Source organism: Anabrus simplex, chromosome 6 (genome assembly GCF_040414725.1).
Source record: "Anabrus simplex isolate iqAnaSimp1 chromosome 6, ASM4041472v1, whole genome shotgun sequence".
Taxonomy (NCBI): domain Eukaryota; kingdom Metazoa; phylum Arthropoda; class Insecta; order Orthoptera; family Tettigoniidae; genus Anabrus; species Anabrus simplex.
In genome coordinates this window covers 224714131-224736145 of record NC_090270.1, presented here as the reverse complement: position 1 = coordinate 224736145, position 22015 = coordinate 224714131, and the positions used below count along the sequence as shown (strand labels likewise).

The 22015-nt window shown below is 37.0% G+C and overlaps 1 protein-coding gene across 2 annotated transcripts in view; it reads right to left on the bottom strand.

Annotated features, from left to right (window-relative positions):
• Nucleotides 1–22015, bottom strand: part of LOC136876355 (very low-density lipoprotein receptor) — a 122720-nt gene that overhangs the window by 31374 nt on the left and 69331 nt on the right. Inside the window, exons 6-7 of one of the 2 annotated variants that reach the window (XM_067150231.2) lie at nt 16079–16219; nt 1031–1216 (exon numbers count right to left, since the gene is read on the bottom strand). In XM_067150231.2, coding sequence (XP_067006332.2) covers nt 1031–1216; nt 16079–16219 — 327 coding nt within the window. The remainder of the gene's footprint in view (nt 1–1030; nt 1217–16078; nt 16220–22015) is intronic. The other variant, XM_067150232.2, reaches the window with a different exon arrangement.

Here is a 22015-nt window from a genome sequence, read left to right as displayed (position 1 = left end):
TTTAATCGCGCCATTCCTACTGACGTCATTGTAATGACCCATGTTCCTTTCAGTTGGGAAAACCACTAAGAGTCTTTCTGAGAATCTATAAAGGCAGGCAGGGAGTGAGTATCTGCCATTATAATGAAAACTCCCCAACCTGATCGTGACTGATGGTAGGCAACCTGGCCTACCATTACAATGAAAATTCCCTAACCCAGTCTTCATATGAGATAATAATAATGTTATTTGCTTTACGTCATGTCCCACTAACTACTTTTACGGTCTTCGGAGACGCCGAGGTGCCGGAATTTTGTCCTGAGGGAGTTCTTTTACGTGCCAGTAAATTTACCGACACGAGGCTGACGTATTTGAGCACCTTCAAATACCACCGGACTGAGCCAGGATCGAACCTGCCAAGTTGGGGTCAGAAGGCCAGCGCCTCAACCATCTGAGCCACTCAGCCCGGCTTTCATATGAGAAAAGACGTGGTGACTTCCCCATCGTGTTTCTAGAGCAACGTTAAGAGCTATGCAACTTAATACAATCTTGCTCACAACGTTTACACTACCTAACCTAGAATTCTGTATAAAATATAGAATTCCGTAGCGAAGCACGGGTACATCAGCTAGTTTCCATATAATAAATTTAAAAAACATTTTCACTATCTATATTTACTTGTTGAATTATGTCCATCAAATGCAAACTCCACTGAATCGGAGCCCACTCAATAAAGTGTTGGTGTATATGACTGACCTCGTCTTCTGTGTTTTTGTATTTGTCTTTGTCTCCTTTTCTATTGTTATGCATGTTCTTATTCATGTTCTTATCTTTCTATATAGAATACAACTTGATTTTTCACTAGTTTGTTCCTTTCCATGACATATGAAATAAATATAGTTATAAAAGTATGCTTCAAAAATGATTACAAAAGTATGGGTAACCATGTCCATAGATGTTAGATCAGGGACATTCACTTATAAAATGTAAGAAAAGATCCACCAATCTGGTAGCTGATTTTGAGTGATGAAGTTCTGAGAAAGGTACTTACTGGCCGTGTGCAGCCTTGCAGCTCATCACTTCCATCGGGACAATCATTGCGCGTGTCACATCTCAAGTTTATGGGTATGCATGTATCATCCAAGCAGTGGAATTCAAAAGCAGAGCAGTTGCCTTTATTGTAAACAGGTGGAGGGAGTACAATCGATTCCATTGATGTTTGTTCACCAGATGATTCCTAGGAAAGAGGTAGAGTTTAGATAATATATGCTTGTATAATACTCATTTTATGCACACTGAGAACAGTAGTTTAGCATAAGCATTATTTAGTGAAGCAACGACTATGAACTGAGGAGAAAGGTGGTTTGCAATGCCATGACTGATACAGAGTATAACAAAACTCAATGGCAAAACTTCAGGAATAGATTCCGCATATAGAGAGAAGAAAAAAAGGGTATAACAACATGGATCTGGAAATGCATAATGACAAAGTTATCCGACCTTTAGTGCTGTTAGTGCAATCCAACACTCCCAACACTATTGTAATGTATCACATGATATAGTTGGGGATGTGTGGGATCTGGTAAATACAGCAGGGGTGAAGTTTAAGGAAGCGGAGATAGTTATCAGTGGAATACAGTGTAGGAGGGATACTGACTGGAAGGTCATTGGGGATTTAAATGAGACTTATGGAGTGGGTATATGGGAAACTGGGAGTGAGATTTCTAGATCCTAATGGGTGGGTAGGAGATAGGGATCTACGTTCAGATGGCCTTCACTTAAACCGCAGTGACACATATAAGATAGGAAATTTGTTTAGAAGGATTATAGGGAGGTACATTAAGGGAAATGGGGTGGCCTAGGGAGCGGTGATAAGGGTACAGGGAACTGGAAGTCAAACAGGGATGACATAAAAATGTTAGTGCTCAACTGTAGAAGTATTGTAAAGAAAGGAGTAGAATTAAGTAATTTAATAGATATATACTTACCAAATATTGTAATAGGATTAAATCATGGCTGAGAAATGATATAATGGATGCAGAAATCTTCTCACAGAACTGGAGTGTGTATCATAGAGATAGGATAGGAATGGTAGGAGGGGGACTATTCATTCTGGTGAAAGAAGAATTTGTAAGCTACAAAAAAGTTAAGGCGACAATCTGGAGATAAAAGTCAATATTTTGGTTATTTTGGCAAATTTTTTAATCACAGAAATTGAAAGGATTGAGTTTCTTCCCTCTTGACACAAAGTTATTCCATTGAATTCAAACAATTTATCACTTTAATAATGCTTTGTTTGCCAGTCTGACACAGCAGAAATTGGCGTGGCATCTGCTGAACTACTTTGTTAGATAATGATGTCATTGTCATATTTCCATTCAATCAAATATGCCTGTTCTTTGCAATTATGCATCCATGGGATGGGCCGACAGCCCCCTCCCCTCCTGATATATTTGTACAGAATCTGGGTGTAAGATCTACCCTATTTCTCTCTGAATTTTTAAAGCTTGACATGGACTAATATTTCAGTACATGATTGTCACTGAGCAACATTATATGCTTGTATTGGTATTCCTGATGGTACTACAACAGTGCTGACAACTTATAAGTTTTGTTATTCTTGTATGTTTAATCTTTTTTTGTGAGTTCTGTGGTGGTAGCCAGTCTGTTTACTTTTGTGAAGAACGCGCGCAAGTAACCTCTTATAGTTGCGTATCAAGATACTATTATTATTGAAAGATAGTGAGCTGTAATAATTAATAGCTTGTATCCAAGGGAATAAACAATATGCATAAACATAAATCAGCCTTAATTAAGTGATGAATTGCTGAACTTTTGATAGGAAAGAGATGGGGATCAGCTATTAACGAACAGGAGTCTCCATTGAAGAAACTAGGGACAAAAGGTCATGAAATGTTATTGGAATAAGATTGTTCTCATCAAGAAAGTGTCGCATCAACTTCAAGCCATGTAAGTCCTGCACCTATAGTCAACAATCATGACATGACAGAAACTAAAATCCCCATAGCTTCGACTCAGGAAAAGTTGCATTGTGAAAAACAAAATGCAGGTGAATCATTTTCCGTTCTTTGGAGAAGGAGAAGAAGAGGAGACAAGCTTCCAGAGTTACCAGTATTCATACAGAAGCTGCTAAGAAAGAAAATGAAGGAGAAACATATTGTTCTGGTGACTTTTGCGCTTAATGAATCAGGAAGAAAACGTCACTCGAACATCGCTTTAATTTTCCCACCAATTGTAATTTTACATTTAAATCCCATTTTTCTTCCATAATATTCTACCACATGTAATAAAATTAGTATGGTATATGTATCACAACTATATTAGGAAACATGCGTATGGAATTTTTGATTGCAGATTTTTAAGTCCAAAATTATAGAACATCAAAATTACACAAATTTTAGTACGATCTATCTCCTTATATAAATTATGTACAGAAAAAAATTATATGTAGTGCTTCTTAATTTCCACCAACATGTTAATTAAATTTCATGAAAAAATGGAATTAAAAATGTCAACAACATTTTCAAAAAGCATTATTTTGAAAAAATTATTAATTGTATATGAAAGAAATGTTTGTGATATTTCTGCTATTATGTAGGTGATATTCGCACAAAGTTTCGTGAAAATCCCTGCATTAGGTAAAAATATCTGTTTATCTCAGGAGTGTTGCCTTAAAGATGACACACATGAAATTCTAGGTGTAAGGCTCATCTCTAAAGATAATAGGCAACTTGATGTCTTTGGAATGTACAGACCGGGAAAAGGTAGCACTGACACTGATTCAAAATGATTTGATAAGATAATCAGCTATGTGGGAAATTATATGGAAAAGAATGTGATACTAGTGGGTGATCAGAATTTACCAAATTTCAATTGGGAAGGTAATGCGAACAGAAAGCATGACCAACAAACGGCAAATAACTTAATATCGGAAGAGCAGCTGATTCAGAAAGTGAAGGAACCAACTAGAGGGAAGAATATTCTGGATATGGTGCTGGTAAAACCAGATGAGCTCTATAGAGAAACGAAAGTAATAGATGGTATTAGTGATCACAAAGCTGTTTTTGTGGTAGTTAAAAATAAATGTGAAAGAAAGGAAGGTATTCCAATTAGGACTATTAGGCAGTACCATATGGCTAATAAAACAGGCATGAGAGAGTTTAAAAAAAGTAAATATGATCGGTGAAAAAAGGTAAATAAAAATGTAAACAGACTCTGGGATGAGTTTAAAGCAATTGTTGAGGAATGTGAAAATAGGTTGTACCTTTAAAGCTGGTAAGGAATGGTAAAGATCCACTATATTATAACAGAGAAGTAAAGAGACTAAGAAGGAGGTGCAAGTTGGAAAGAAATAGTTAGAACTGGATGTGGAAGTAAGGAGAAATTGAAAGAACTTACTAAGAAATTGAATCTAGCAAAGAAGTCAGCTAAGGATAACATGATGGCAAGCATAATGGGCGGTCATACAAATTTTAGTGAAAAATGGAAGAGTATGTATAGGTACTTTTAGGTTGAAACAGGTTCCAAGAAGGACATTCCACGAATCATTAATGAACAAGGGGAGTGTGTATGCAAGGATCTTCAAAAGGCAGAAGTATTCAGTCAGCAGTATGTAAAGATTTTTGGTTACAAGGATAATGTCCAGAAAGAGGAGGTGACTAATACTAAAGAAGTATTAAAATTTACTTATGATAACAATGACATTTATAGTAAGATACAAAAGTTGAAACTACAAAAGTGACTGGAACTGATAAAATTTTTGGGGATATACTAAAGACAGTGGGCTGGGATATAGTACCATATCTGAAGTACTTATCTGATTATTGTTTGCATGAAGGGGCTATACCAAATGAATGGAAAGTTTCTATAGTAGCCCCTGTATATAAAGGAAATGGTGATAGACATAAAGCTGAAAATTACAGGCCAGTCAGTTTGACATGCTTTGCATGTAAGCTTTGGGAAAGCATTCTTTCTGATTATATTAGACATGTTTGAAAAATTAATAACTGGTTTGATAGAAGGCAGTTTGGCTTTAGGAAAGGTCATTCCACTGAAGCTCAACTTGTAGGATTCCAGAAAGATATAGCAGAATCCTGAATTCAGGAGGTCAAATGGACTGTATCGTGATTGACCTATCTAAGGCATTTGATAGGGTGGATCATGGGAGACTACCGCCAAAAATGAGTGCAATTGCACTAGAAAAAAAATTAATGAATGAGTGGCTATATTTCTAGAAAATAGAACTCAGAAAATCGATCAGTCAATCAATCAATCAATCAATCAATCAATCAATCAATCAATCAATCAATCAATCAATCAATCAATCAATCAATCAATCACTACTGATCTGCACTTAGGGCAGTCGCCCAGGTGGCAGATTCCCTATCTGTTGATTTCCTAGCCTTCCGAAGCTTTATCTGACCCTGTAATAATTAAGAGAGGAATTCCTCAAGGCAGTATTATTGGACTTTTATGTTTTCTTATATATATATATCAATGATATGTGTAAAGAAGTGGAATCAGAGATAAGGCTTTTTGCAGATATGTTATGCTGTACAGAGTAATAAATAAGTTACAAGATTGTGAGCAACTGCAAAATGACCTCGAGTATGTTTTGAGATGGACAATAGGCAATGGTATGATGATAAATGGGGTTAAAATTCAGATTGTGAGTTTCACAAATAAGAAAAGTCATCTCAGTTTTAATTACTACATTGATGGGGTGAAAGTTCCTTTTGGGAATCATTGTAAGTACCTAGGTATTAATATAAGGTTATCACATAAATATGATTGTAAATAAAGGGTACAGATCTCTGCACATTCTTATGAGGGTATTTAGGGGTTGTAATAAGGATGTAAAGGAGAGGGCAAATAAGTCTCTAGTAAGACCCCAACTAGAGTACTGTTCCATTGTATGGGACCCTCACTAGGATTACTTCATTCAAGAAATGGAAAAAATCCAAAGAAAAGCAGCTCGATTTTTTCTGGGTGATTTTCGACAGAAGAGTAGCGTTATAAAAATGTTGCAAAGTTTGGGCTGGGAAGACTTGGGAGAAAGAAGACGAGTTGCTCGACTAAGTTGTGAATAAGTTGTATGTTCCGAGCTGTCAGTGGAGAGATGGCGTGGAACGACATCAGAAGACAAATAAGTATGAGTGGTGTCTTTAAAAGTAAGAAAGATCGCAATATGAAGAAAAACTGGAAATAAAGAGGACAAATTGGGGCAAATATTCGTTTACAGGAAGGGGAGTTAGGGATTGAAATAACTTACCAAGGGAGATGTTCAATAAATTTCCAATTTCTTTGCAATCATAAGAAAAATCTAGGAAAACAACAGATAGGGAATCTGCCACCTGGGCGACTGCCCTAAATGCAGATCAGTAGTGACTGATAGATTGATTGATCAACTTCATAACGATCCATAATGACAAGTATTCAACATGTCTAAACAGGGTAAGAGTGGGTCCATCTATTTAATACATAATTATCAATGACAATATAACTATACTTTAATTAAAACATTAATGGGACTAGTTTTGACCTTATCTTGGGGACATCCTCAGCCATTACATAGACCAAAATTAGCATAATTAGAAAACAATGAAAAACACAGAACATCTAAAAAAAATGTCAATGAAATAAGACACTTAAAAAAACGTGAGTCTTAAAAGTTTTTTTTTTTTTTTAAAGAGTGACAGGCACATGGACCCACTCTTATTCCATTTAATGTCTATTGCACTGTTACATTATTTACATCTGTAATGCAGCTGAAACACTCTGTTCACGTTTTATATGTAAATGTTCAAAGTTACCTCCTCCTGGCTGAATACAGATCTCTGCTTGTCTTCACATTGAGAGTTGAACATGATAAAAAATGCCAGGTTTGGTGCATACTGTCTGACATGCTGCCACAATACATGCATGGAGAGTTGGTTAATGATCAACAGCAGTCAAATACACAACAGACTTTATGTATCCCCAAAGGTAAAATTCCAAGAGGTCTAAGTCAGGAGAGCATGGTGGGCAATCAAAGAGGGGACAAACCTACACTTATACATTTTCAAACACAGGTAATCATACCTGATTTTCTTCTCTCTTTTTGAGGAAGCCATTTCTGAATACAACTAGAATATTAAGAGAGCAATAGTTCCAAGGCATGAACCTCAAGAAAGAGCCAGCTTATTCAACGGTGTCATCATACATCAAGGGAAAATACAAGGTGAAACTTGTTACTTTTATTGTTTATTAGTAGGTGCAAGAGGAACGCTACCAACAATGATGATTGATATATGAATGATATTTCAATTAAAGGAGAGCATCCGATCAACAACTGCCAAGGGCCAGTCCTCCTTCTAAGAAACCATCTTTATGCACAGCAATACATTAGTTTAACTGTATGTCTGTATGTATGTCCAGCCTGTGTAATGAGTAGGCACGCTACACCTTCATAATACGGAAATAAAATCATCTTTCTTATTACAGTGAAAACTGTACACGATGGATGTGATTGGGTACAATTTTTTTCTGGACATGTTCCCGTATTATTCAGCTAGAATATAATTGAAAAACAGTATGGATTTAATGTATTCAATTATTTTACAGACAAGAGACAAATTGCTCAAAATAATGTTATACAGTACTCACATTAAAACCATTTTCCACTTTTGAATAAGAATTTTGTATCAAAAATGTTTCCAACACATTTAAAATGAACATTACAATATAATTCTTACTGACTGCTACACTAATCACTGCATGATTAGTCAGCTCAATGAATCACATCAGCTTCACCTGCTCATAAATGCCTTTGATTCCTTTGAATAATCTACCCACAATCCTTCAGTATGGCCAACATCTTTTCTCTGGGGTCTCTGTCATATGCCTTCTCTAGATCTACAAGATATAAATAAAACTGTTTCTTTCTCTCGTAGCATTTTTAAAATACCTGCTGCATATTGAAAATCTGATACTGACAGCCACTTTGTGGTCTGAAACCAAACTGATTTTCATTCAACTAACTCTCAATCAGTGACTGCACCCTCACTTCCAAAATGCCTGGCATACTGATCAATGAAATAGCTCAATAGTTGTTGCAATCCAGCCTGTTCCCTTTCTTATAGATTGGTGCAATTACAGGTTTTGTCCAAACAGAATAACAGAATGTTCCTTACTAACACTTCATGCTAATCCTATTACACTGTGAAGCCATTTCATCCCTGCCTTCTCACTATATTTCACCACTTCAGATGTAATTTTATCTATTCCTCCTGCTTTATGAGATTCTTTCCACTTCCACAAGAGTTATTTTGCTAACTTCATTGTCCTCCTCCCCATGAGCTCAGTTGTTCACAACATCAACAGAAATAATTACTTCTACCTTGAGAAGATTTTCAAAATATTCCTTCTACCTGTCCACTGATGCCCTGGGATCTACTATGAATTCACCTGATTTTCTCAAAACACTAATCATTTCCTTTTTCCCTTCCTTTGCCTGCTGTTTGACCAAACCTTTCTAAGTTATTACTGAAATCTTCCCACGACTTATTCTTGGATTCAACAATTATTTGTTTTGCGCTGCTTTTCCATTTACGTCCAATTCCCTGTCTGCATCAGTCCTTCTTTGTAACCAATTTTTATATGCCTTCTTTTTACATTTGCATAGGTTTTGACTGCAATGGCACTAATCCATATATATAAAATAAGAGTTTTGTCTGTACATTGCTCAGAATTTGAAAAGAATGGTATTTCTGTATCAGTCATGTCCACAGAAACAAGGAAATGCACTTTTTACTTTTCCATAATGTCTGTCTGTCTGTCTGTCTGTCTGTCTGTCTGTCTGTCTGTCTGTCTGTCTGTCTGTCTGTCTGTCTGTCTGTCTGTCTGTCTGTCTGTCTGTCTGTCTGTCTGTCTGTCTGTCTGTCTGTCTGTCTGTACACGCATCACTAGAAAACGGCTGAAGAGAATTTAATGAAAATCGGTATGCAAAGTCGGGGAATAAGTCGCTACAATCTAGGCCATAAATAATTTTATTCACGCTGATTGAAATGGTAGTTTAGGGGAAGGCCTAAAATTTAATTTTCAAATATTTATGTTATTAGTAGTCCTGTCTCATTAATAATTGGTACACGAAGTCAGAGAATGAGCCACTACAATCTAGGCTGTAAATCATTTAACTCACGCTGATGGAAATGGTAGTTTAGGGGAAGGCCTAAATTTAATTCTCTAATATTTATATTATTAGTGGTCGTATCAATAAATACTGCATAACCAAATGTACATAGAATTAAATTTCCGACCATTTATGTCTTTTATATTTTTACCGTACCGGCTATGATAACACAGATATTCATGAATTTGTATTTTTGTTGCTAAGTCCACATCAGCGCCGAGCCAAGAGAAAATAGTTTAACAGAATTTAATGAAAATCGGTATATAGAATCGGGAAATAAGAAACTACAGTCTAAGCTATAAACAATTTTAAACACCCTGGATGAAACTGTAGTTTGGGGGAAGGCGCCTAAAATGTTAAATACCTATGTTATTGGTCTTATCAAAAAGTCTACTACATAACAAAAGTAATCGAGAACACAATTTCCGGTCATTTATATTTTATTCAGTTTTAACGTGCCGACTATGATAAGAGTGGTATTTCAGAGTCGAAAGAAAACTAAATGTGAAGGCCTACAATATCGAAAGCACATAACATTGATCAACAATGACATTACATTGACCATTGTTTGTTGTGATGTTCTTTGTCTCTTATGCTGCCTCTGAACTCCAATGTATGGGATTACTGCTGCGTACCGAGTATAATAGCCTGACTAAATATTGGTGGGAAATAGCTGGGGAGTTAGAAAACTTTCTTCTTTAGCATGCCATTCCTCTGGTTCATACATTTTCTGATACAGCTGGTACGTGACACACTGGTTCATCCTAGTATTCCAGCTATTCGATCCCTAAACCTGATGTGCTGTTTTGAATGAGCAGTGGGCATACTTAAGGCAGAGGCTCACTTAGTAGAGTAGTAGTAGTAGTAGTAGTAGTAGTAGTAGTAGTAGTAGTAGTAGTAGTGGTAGTAGTATGGCCTGGTCTAGGATAACAATTAGGGCAATTCCAAATTATAGCACCACAATTCACTAAATAACTCAAAATTCAACCCTGAAAAGAGCCGTTTCTTAATAAAAGCGTCTTCCTCTTTATTTTTATTAAATTCTACATTCATTTTATTCCAAATTAGCAGTGAAGAGGAGGTTTCTCCTCTGGCTTGGAGGAAAAGTTTGCCTCCAAGTCAGATCGTTCTTTCTGCCGCCACTGTAGTGAATTGATACTTTCTGACTCATCGGGTACTCCTAGGAAACAGATTAGTAAAAGGGCATTGTTTTTGCCCTGGGAGTCACCACTATTCGACCGCCTCCCCGCCGAAAAGGGACAAAGAGTGTTCACGGCTCACGGCAGTCTGCGGCTTGGTCATTCCAGCTCTGGAACTTTGGACTGTTAGATCGGCAGCTTAGTCCTGTTCATTAAAAGTGAGAGAATGTGTGGTTTATCATTTGATCGAGTATTTCATATGAAAGCATTGCTTTTTTCGCACCATTCCTACTGATGTCATTGTAATGCATGTTCATTTCAGTTGGGATTATAAGACAGTCTTTCTGAGGATTTAAAAAGGCAGGTGGAGAGTGAGTGTCTACCATTATAATGAATGCTCCCCAACCTGATTGTGACTGATGGTATGCAAGCGGGTCTACCATTACAGTGAAAATTCCCTAACTCAGTCTTCATATGAGAAAAGATGTTTGGTGACTTCCCCGTCACGTTTCTAGGGTAACGTTAAGAGCTATGCAATTTCATACAATCTTGCTCAAAACATATACATTACCTAACCTAGAATTCTATATACAATGTAGAATTCCATAGCGAAGCATGGGTACCGTATATCAGCTAGTTGTTTCATAAATCTTGTCAACTTCATCCTCATCTGCACCCTCACATGGTGAATACAATGAGGCAATTTTCATTTACTTCATCATTCTATCAAGATATCTGCTTTTTTTCATCTTTACACACAGTTTTTCCAAGGCATTCCCTTGCTGTTTCTACTGCAGCATCCCTGCATGTGGCCCATTCTCTTTGAACCCGCTTATTGTCTATTTTCTGGAACTTTTGCTAATCATATCAATGAAATTCTGTCTAATTTCTTCATCCTGGAGATTGAAAATGAAAATCCACAGCCTGTTTCCAGTCATTCGACCAGGTCAGGAATGGAATATATGAAGCTCCCATCTAGCGGCCAGGATAGGAATTGTGCCAGCTGCCGAAGCCTGTCGCACTCCTCTGGGGCAATGATTAATGACTGACAGATGAAATGAAATGATATTGGACAGTCTTGCTAGAATGAAATATGACAGGGAAAACGGAAGTACCCGGAGAAAAACCTGTCCCGTCTCCACTTTGTCCAGCACAAATCTCACGTGGAATGACCGGGATTTGAACCACGGAACCCAGCGGTGAGAGGCTGGTGTGCTGCCACCTGAGCCACGGAGGCTCTATCCTGGACATTATCTACCTTTATCCACCTGTAGACAGATTTCACTTTCTCCATCCTAGACTTAGAGATACTTAGTTCACTACAGATCAGATAGTGGTCTGTATCATCAAAAAATCCATTAAATACCTGACATTCTTAACAGATTTCCTAAATTAAAATTTGGTTATGATACAGTCTATTATGAATCTGGTGCCCCTACCCTCCCATGTGTAGCAGTGAATGGATTTATGCTTGAAGAATGTATGCCTAATTGCTAATCCCATACTAGCACAGAAGTCCAGTAAACACTTCCCATTCCCATTAGCTGCCACATCTTCCCCATATTTACCTTATACCTTTTCATATCCTTCAGTTCTATTTCCAACTGTCACATTGAAATAGTTCATTACCACTATTCTATTCTTGTCGTTGACCCTTACTATGATGTCACTCATAAAACTAGTCGACTTCAGCCTCATCTGCACCCTCGCATGGTGAATAGACCAAGACAATTCTCGTCCTCGCTCCTCCAACTGTTAAATCTACCCAAATCATTTGCTCATTTATGTGCCTAACAAAAACTAAGTTGCATCCAATAGTATTCCTGATGAACAGTCCTACCACACACTCTGCCTTTCCCTTTCCAACATCTGTTAGGAACACTTTATAATCTTCTCTCTCTTCCTTATTACCTGAATATGATTAAATCCTAATGCATGCAGATGCATACACTTTGCTCACTCAGCCTGTTCTAGTCTCTTCCTTTCATAAACCTCATTAATATTGATAGCTCCCATCAAATTCCATTTTGTTTGCTGAGTATTTTTCCGAGGGCCTCACCTGCCAAGTTGAAGTAGGAATCCATTACTCCCATAGATCCAAGGCTTCCTTAAATATTCTAAGCTCTGTAAATTCGGTGAAGCAGGATTCTACCCTACTTACACATACTTAGTTGCAGTGAGAATCTCTCCTCTAATGGGTTAGGGACCACGGTGGGTTGTACAGTCGTAGCCACCTGAGCACGAGGCGTGCCATGACTCAGAATATGTCTGAGATGCCTACTCCTACTCCATAGCAACTGGTATTCTGACTTTCAAGACCACTTACTAGGCCAGTCCATCATTATCCTTGGTTCACAAACTAGGACATGACTACAGTAACCCACACTACAAAGCATTCCTTACATGTTTTACAAAAATGTATGATCTTTGCAAAATGTTTTAATGTATTTCTGAAAAGGTTTGTTTGAATTGTTAATGGCGCAAATAGACTTAAAATTCATTTCAAATACTTATTAACAGCTATTTCCCATCTACAGGGTTATTTAAAACAATACCGACAATACTTAGTGTAAGATAGGTAACTTAAAGGGTCCACCTTTTCAATACAAATAAATGTTATAATGTTTATTTACAACATATTTTTACTTGGAACTAGTTTCAACGCTATTTAGCACCATCTTCAGCCAAAATGTGAGAAATAGGCATAGGAGTATACATGCAGACATGTACATTACACAAAATGTTACAGCATTAAGAAAAGTAAAAGAGACATAAAATAGTGAATTACAAGGTCAGAAATTGTCAGTCATCAAAATGGTCCATGAAGGGTGAATCAAAACTGTATGAACATGAGTTAGGACTCAAAAACACAATGCCCTAAAAAAACATACAACACAACAAAACCACACGGAAATTCGAGATGAACTTGGCAGTTGAAGATTCAAATTTTTTTCAGACATCCATTAAATGTCGCCTGCTACGAGTGTAGTATAAACATAAGTTAGGATTCAACAAACACAATTGTCTCAAAAATGCACATAACATTTTAAAAAAACTTAAGACTAAGATGAACTTGGCAGATAAGGATTCAAATTTGTAGTCACTTTTTCACTAAGTGTCAATTCAAAAACAGGCTGTGAAGGGTGAAATAAAATTGTACAAACACGAGTTAGGACTTGATAGACGCAATCTTTTGAAATACATGTAACACATTTAAACTTTGTGTAAGCTCGAGATGAAGATTTGTGTTCACTTATTCATTAAATTTCACTGGTGCGAGTGTAGTACAAACACGAGTTAGGACTCAACAGAAACAATCTTCTCAAAATTGCACACGACATTTAAACCTTAGGTTCGAGATGAACTTGGCAGTTAAAGATTCAAATCTGTAGTCACTTTTTCATTAAATGTCACATAGGACGAGCGTAGTACAAACATGAGTTAGGGTTTAACATACACAAACTTTAAAAAATGCATATAACATTTCAAAACCCAAGTACGAGATGAACTAGGCAGTTAAAAGATTCACATTTGTAGTAATTTTTCATTAAATGTCACTTATTGAGGGTGTAGTAAACATTTTCATTTGACAAGAATACAAACTTCGATTTATGTAAAACGTTCCTCTGAGAGCTTTGAAGTTGACTGTGCTATTATCTGTGGTCTATTTTTGCAATGTAACATGTAAGGTGGAGACAGTTTCGAAGCCAAGGTTTCTATGATGTTCGCAGTTCAATGCGGGACCTGAGATGGTAAAGCTATGGAGCGAGATGAAGAGGAACTGAGCGTGATGGACAGCTTAGGTCAGGGGAACAGCCATTTGTTGGGATAGGAGGGGAGAGGGGAGGAACTTACGCAAAATTTGAATGTGTTATATGTATTTAGAAGTTAGTGTTTATTGAGTCCTAACTTGTGTTTCTTATAATGTTATTTCACCCTTTATAGACTGTATGAAGTGACATTTAATGAACAGTATCTACAAATTTGAATCTTTAACTGGCAAGTTCATCTCGAACCTAAGGTTTAAATGTCATGTGCAATTTTGAGAAGATTATTTCTGTTGAGTCCTAACTCGTGTTTGTACTACACTCGCACCAGTGAAATTTAATGAATAAGTGAACACAAATCTGTAAGTGCCAAGTTCATCTCGAGCTTACACAAAGTTTAAATGTGTTACATGTATTTCAAAAGATTGCGTCTATCAAGTCCTAACTCGTGTTTGTACAATTTTATTTCACCCTTTGCAGCCTGTTTTTGAATTGACACTTAGTGAAAAAGTTACTACAAATTTAAATCCTTATCTGCCAAGTTCATCTTAGTCCTAAGTTTTTTTTAAATGTTATGTGCATTTTTGAGACAACTGTGTTTGTTGAATCCTAACTTATGTTTATACTACACTCGTGGCAGGCGACATTTAATGGATGTCTGAAAAAATTTGAATCTTCAACTGCCAAGTTCATCTCGAATTTCCGTGTGGTTTTGTTGTGTTGTATGTTTTTTAGGGGATTGTGTTTTTGAGTCCTGACTCGTGTTCATACAGTTTTGATTCACCCTTCATGGACCATTTTGATGACTGACAATTTCTGATCTTGTAATTCACTATTTTATGTCTCTTTTACTTTTCTTAATGCTGTAACATTTTGTGTAATGTACATGTCTGCATGTATACTCCTATGCCTATTTCTCACATTTTGGCTGAAGATGATGCTAAATAGTGTTGAAACTAGTTCCAAGTAAAAATATGTTGTAAATAAACATTATAACATTTATTTGTATTGAAAAGGTGGACCCTTTAAGTTACCTATCTTATGTTCTCAGTTCAATACGGACAAAAAATGAAATTCTTAGATTTAAATAAATACTTAGTATGTTGTGCAGTATGGCAAATTGATCTAGTTTGAAGAGAAGCATGTCCTTAAATGTATTGTTTGGGTGCTTTGAGGTCTCAAAGTTTGACAACTCTTCAGATAAGGTGATAGGCGTGCATTCCATATTCCAGTATGATATCTCCACTAATCCAAGAACAGCATTACCTCAGAATGGACATGCTTCAGTCAAGTTGGGACTTCTTCTTGATGAACCTCTCTAAGTTTGTGTTTGAGTGGTGCTCAGAGTTGAATGTTTGTTTCTGTGATTCCTTACTTTAAAAGATTCTTATCGATCTCCACCAACCAAGGAGGAATTGTTTTGAGATTTCTCAAGTAAGATAACAAACGTTTACAGATTCTTTCAGCTGGCAATCTGAAGAGGTGAGCGTAAAAAGTTATCCTTCTTTTCTGGATTATGCTTGATATATTTTCAGTGTGGGTGTATATTTCTAAGTTGCTCTGAAGTCTGTAAACACCATCTTCGAGTTTGGGACCAAGAATTTTTTGGATAATCCTCCTTTCCTCAATTGCCAGTTTTTCAAGCAGGCAATGTGTTCGAAGTGTTAAACATTCTGCTGCATATAATGCTTCCAGTATTATTATTATTATTGTTATTATTACTGACGTTGTTGTTGCATTTATACCTATATAATCTTATGATCTTAAATATTTTTAATGTATTTCCAGTTCGAAGCTAGTTTTCTACGTGTCCGTAGATACATGGTAGAATGACACTTCAAAAGCATCTTGTTTTATAAATTAAGGTAATTTAACAGTTTTCTATAATTGTTACTTTTCCCTCTGTTATTCAGAATGCTGCCCTCCTTTTCCATTACCTAAGAACAGTGTTGTTCACCTAACTATGAGGGGAAGTTATGTTCAGGTTGATGAAATGAACTCACTGTGGATGAGCACCCTATTAGTTCGTCACTGCCATCATGACAGTCCACCCGACCATCACATAGCCGGAACTTGGACATGCAAGTGCCATCAGGACAGCGGTGCTCGTCTTTGGTACACATGTCAGGAGGTGTAGTGGTTGTCTGTAAGATAAAATGAGTGTAAATGTTGGTGAATAGTAAAAAATGTCTGTGTAAACAGTAAATGAGGTTTACTGTACTCATGCATTTCACATATCAAACACAGGTATATATATATATATATATATATATATACACAAGGGATTAACACAATGACTAGTCATTATGGATGGAATGATGACAGGAAGGGCAAATAAGGACATCTTGTTACATACAAACATACAAAGGGACAAACAACACATCTTCACACAAATGAAACAAGACAAGCGGACACAATACAGAGTGGAAGTGAACTCCACCATCAAACTTTCAGAGATTGTTGGCCAACTACTGTGATATAAGGCACCCATAGTCGTTGGTGACTCACTACTGAGTAACTGCATTCCTTTCTTAACTCTACTGTGACAGTATAAAAATAGTAATAAAAAAAAAAGAAAAAAAGGGAGAAATGCAATCACTCAGTACATAATGAATTACCAGGGATCATGAGTTACATATATCAAAATACGTACCTGAACAACCCTTGAAGGTTTCATATGATAAAAATTTCATGATGATCCGTAATGACAGTTGTTGCACTTTGTAAGTAAAATGGGTCCACCTATTCAAAACAAGGCTAATGACACATATAACTAAATTTTCTCAATAGGTAGTTATACATTATCATCACAGTATTAGTACATGGGACTAGTTTTAGCCATTCGGGCCACCTTCTGTTGTACAGATTAAAAAAATTGGAGAAAATAAAACATTAGAATATACAAAGACATCTAAGAGAGGAAACACATTAACATAAAACATTAAACCATAAATTTAAAATACTAGCAAGGTATTGTGTAACGTTCAATCTTGACTTGCTCGGTCTTGAAAAATATTCACACACCTGTAAATGATTGAGGGGGACATCTATAATTATTACAGAGATGAGTAGCGGCCCAGTAGGTGTTAATCTGTTGATATGGATCAGACCAGATGAACGTTACGCAATACCTCGCTAATATTTTAAATTTATGGTTAAATGTTTGGTGATGTTGGACATAAGTGTCATCAAGATTTTCAACTCAGACTTATTTTAATGTGTTTCCTCTCTTTTAGAAGTCTTTGTATATTCCAATGTTTTATTTACTCCAATATTTTAAATCTGTATGGCTGAAGATGGCTTGAGTGGCTGAAACTAGTCCCATGTGCTAATACTGTGATGATAATGTAACTAGTTATTAAGAAAATATAGTTAAATGTGTCATTAGCCTTGTGTTGAATAGGTGAACCCACTTTGAAAGTTTGTTGGTAGAGTCCACTTCCATATACTGTACACTGATGAGCCGATGAATTAGAATTAGCTGTTATTTCAGCAAAATGGTGCTGTGGTCGACCCAGCAAATATAGTTCGGCGTGGTATATGACTGCGATGTCATCAAATCTTGTACTGGCCATGTGAGTATCAGGTGAACACAGGATGGGTAAGACATGAGATCTAGGTGCATTTGATCATAGCCAGATTGTTGGTGCCATGCGTACGTCCTATTCCGTTTCCAAAGACATGAAGGCAATGGGTGTTCCATGAGCCACCATGTCCAGAGTGTACCATGAACATGTAGATTTGGGCAAAACCACCAATGCCAGGCTCAACTACCACAGAGTACAATGTGTTGTTGACAGATTGACTGACTTGGATGATAAGAGCGGATAGACGGGTCACAGTGCAACAGATTACTCACAAATTTAATGCTGGATAACAACAACATGTGAGCAGCCATACCATCCTGGACCACCTCCTTGCAATGAGGTACCGAAGCTACCATCCCATTTGGGTACCACTACTCACCACACGTTACAAGGCACAAAGAATGACACTGGCACAAGGAACACTACCATTGAACTCTTAAAGCACAGACAGAGATTGGCTGGAGAAATGGGTCATCGTACACGTCAATGGAAGAGTTCGAGTGCATCACCAAGCACTCAAGGCAATAGATGCTCCTATCAGCAGGGTACAGTTCAGGCCAGAGGTGGTTGTATCATTGTATAGACTCTGTTCATGTGGGATGAAATGGGACCCCAGGTAGATCTGACAATGTCCTTTGCTGACAAACATTACCGGAACCAGCTGTCAGATCATATCCACCCAATTGTTCACCTCCATCACACTGCAGGACACCTGTACATACAGTAAGACAGCACACCGTCCAGTCACTCCCGAACTGTGGTTGACTGGTTCAATGAACACTCCAAGGAAATGAGGATGCTTGTCTGTTCCCTAAGATCACATGACCTTAGTCCTATTGAGCACATCTAGGATGCTGTCGAGAGAGATGTGCACACCATTGATGCTGCTCCAAACAATCTCTGTGCATTATGGGAGGCTGTTCAATGGACATGGAACAGTATGAATTTCCATGCTTCCGATATCTCATGGAGTTCCTGTCACACCGCATTGCCATCGTCATTAGGGTGAAAGGGTGTGCTACACGCACCTAATCAAGTATCTATAATTCAATTAGTCATCAGTGTTTGGAGATTTCATTCTGTGGTATCAATATCCAGAACTGGATAAGGCAATGGTTTCATAAAAAGAGAGTATGGATGCTCATTTCTTGGATAAGATTGGGAAGCAGAAATGATGGCTAGGAAAATATACATTACTGTACATCTACAAAATAAAATTGAAACTGGTGAAGGGGAAGTCCATCTATGAAGAAGTCTTGGATGTCATTCTCAGTCTGTATCCTTCTTTTTACCATCTGTATGTGTCTTTTGTTTGCTTGTTTTACCCGTACTGATCAGTCTCTGTATTTGCCTTTGAGTCTGTTTCTATCCTCCTTACTAGATATCTCTACTGTACTGTATCCTTCTGCACATTGTTGTTCCCTTTCCATTACACAAATGTAGTTATTAAGATATCAAATTACACTGCCACACTTCAGAACTATGGATCTGGAAATTAACAGGAACCACTATGTTATGGAAGTTTGTAGCCTCATGTTAATTCTTCAATATACCGTACTGTAAGAAGGAATCTACTCAATGTACTGTATATTTCTGAATGATATAATGTGAGATAACCTCACTGAAGGTACAGCACAAAACATACACTCAATTATGACAATGTTACTCACTCCCAACTTTATTATTTCCTAACAGTTGTGTTTAATATTTGTGTTTATGTATGTAATGTACAATGAAACCTCCCTAAAGATGTCACCAGTCATTCCTCCAAAAAATTAGAATTGGCTATTAGTGCACTTAGCTGCTGAGTTACAGTTACAAAAACATGGAGCCGTGCAAGAAGTCTATTTCATTACGTGATTAGCTACAGTAGGACAGACAATATATTAAGAGTAGCATGTACATACAGAAGGCTGTTTTAAATGCACTATAGAATGACATTTTCTTAATTCACTTGATGTGCAATAAAATCTTTCAGTGTGGTTTGTTTTATAATATTTCCAAATTTCTTCTTAGCAGTGCACGTTTAAAAAGACTCTAAAAGTTCATTCAGATCCTCCTCCTCCTTTCCCCTTATCCAGCTCCTGCTGAATCGGAGCATTTATGGCACTTCTCCACCCTCCTCTCTCCTTCCACCATTCATCTTCCATCATTTTGTCCCACTCTAGGTTTATTCCTTTTACATTCCTCTTTATTGAATCGATCCACCTTGTTCTAGGTCTCTCTCTCACTCCCCATCCCTCGAACTTCATCCCCATCATCTGTTTTGGTATTCTTTCCTCCTCCATCCTTTTTACAGTTCAAACCATGTTAGTTTACTCCTATGAATTCTCTCATTTATGTTTTCTATTCTGACCTCCTTTCTCACATCTTTGTTTCTCAATCTCTTTCCTTGTTTTTCCTATCATTTCGTATCACTTCACTGGTTTGAATTCTACTGTCCTCCCTACTTGTCCATGTCTCAACTACCTAGGTTAATATGGGTGCATAATACATTTAGTACATTATCTCTTTACACTTCCTTGGTACTTCCATATTCCTGATAAGGATTCTTACACTCTGGTAGAATGCATTGCCCTGTTGCACCTCCTTGTTAATCTCCATGTCCACCCTTGTATTGTGCATTAATTCACTCCCTAGGTATTTGAAACTGTCAACAATTTCAAGGTTCTGACCATCAATTTTCACAATGTCTTTCCCCTGTCTTTCTCCTCTTGTTATCACTATGGTCTTGCTTTTCTCTGTGCTGATTTTCATACCATACTTTTAAATTTTCTTTTTCAGTGCTTCAAGTTGTTCTTGTAATTCTTTGCTGTTCATTCTTCAGACCACAATATCATCTCCAAATAGCAATAACTTCATCTCCCTATTCCATATGGTTTTTTTGTCTCCTTTACCATTTTGTCCATAACCATTAGAAACAAGAAAGGTGACAGCACACTCCCATGTCTTAGTCCAGTTTCATGTCTAAACCATGTTGTCTTTCCGAATGGAGTCTGTATGCTAAAAGTTTATTCACATGCAAGACTAAATTCTTGCCGTACTGTCTAAAACATGATGTGGTGGTTGTTTGTTGTTATTCACTTGTGTCCTGGCACATTTGGCAATTTTGGCAAGATTCCTTGTAGAAATTCCCTTTTCACATTCAAGAATCACTTTCCTTCAGTGTTAAAACAACCCTTGACTTATCAGACATTGCACCTTACACATTCACTGACTGAATAGAGTACTACAACTGAACTCAGCCACCAAACTGTCAACGTAACAGTAGTGCACCTATTCATATATTATTCCAAACCAAAAACATTTGAAAATTAGTTTGCAAATGGCCAGCTTGTACAATCATGCCACCCCATTCAGTATTGTGACTAATTTTACTATTAATGAAAATGTGCACAATGTGCAAAATACAAAAACTATATTACATTACTCTAGTCCTGGCTTTGTTACTAATATTTGTCCTTTACTGCAGATATTTGCATGATATCTTTCACAGTGTTCATTGCACAATTACACACACACTTTTCATTCGGCTGATGAAATCTCTCATTTTGGCAGAACTTGTGATGAAAACCATGTGTTGCATAACATGTTATTACATGTCAAAACTCATAATTTGCTTATTTCAAATCATCTGTCATGGCCTCTGTTGAATAAAAGTCATTCCAGATATAGGTGCATTTTTCTATGAGAATTTGGAATGTGTTTGTTTACTGATTAGGCTACAGAGAAGAGGGGGTGAGGGAAAAGACTGTAGTTATTGTACCCCAGAAAAGGAAAAAAAGGGGAAACTGTAGTACTATTTGCATGGCCAGATGTGAAAGAGGCTGATTTTATTACTGTGTCAGTTTCAGGATGAGAAAAGTATTTGGAGCGGTTATGACTGGTTTTCAATTCAGGTCAGTTTGCAAAGTGTGTCTGACTGCTGACTGGAAAATGCTCCGAAAAACTGCCATTTATTGAGGTGGCCACTAAGGAAGTGTGCCGTATAGGCAGGTTTCACTGTATTTCTCGTGACTAAACAGGCCAACTATTGCATAAAACATGAGGTCATGCAAATTGCACTTAAAAGGATTTGGTTTTATTTGCTGAAGCTTCCATGCCCCAGACATATGATCTCTTTATGCCTGCTGCAAACTGATAGACTCATGGAGTGGTGTCAAAGTAAGCAATTTTTTTCAGGTGTCTTTCAGGCTTCAGGTCTATTTAAGATGGTCTTTATGACACTCAAAGGTGCACCTCAGGGTCTTTTACCAGAGCAGAGTTCACTAAAAGAATTTTATGAGGAAATCTGGTATTACTTATACAGTGGACACACATCATTTTATAGACACTACTTGACAGAGAAAGAGA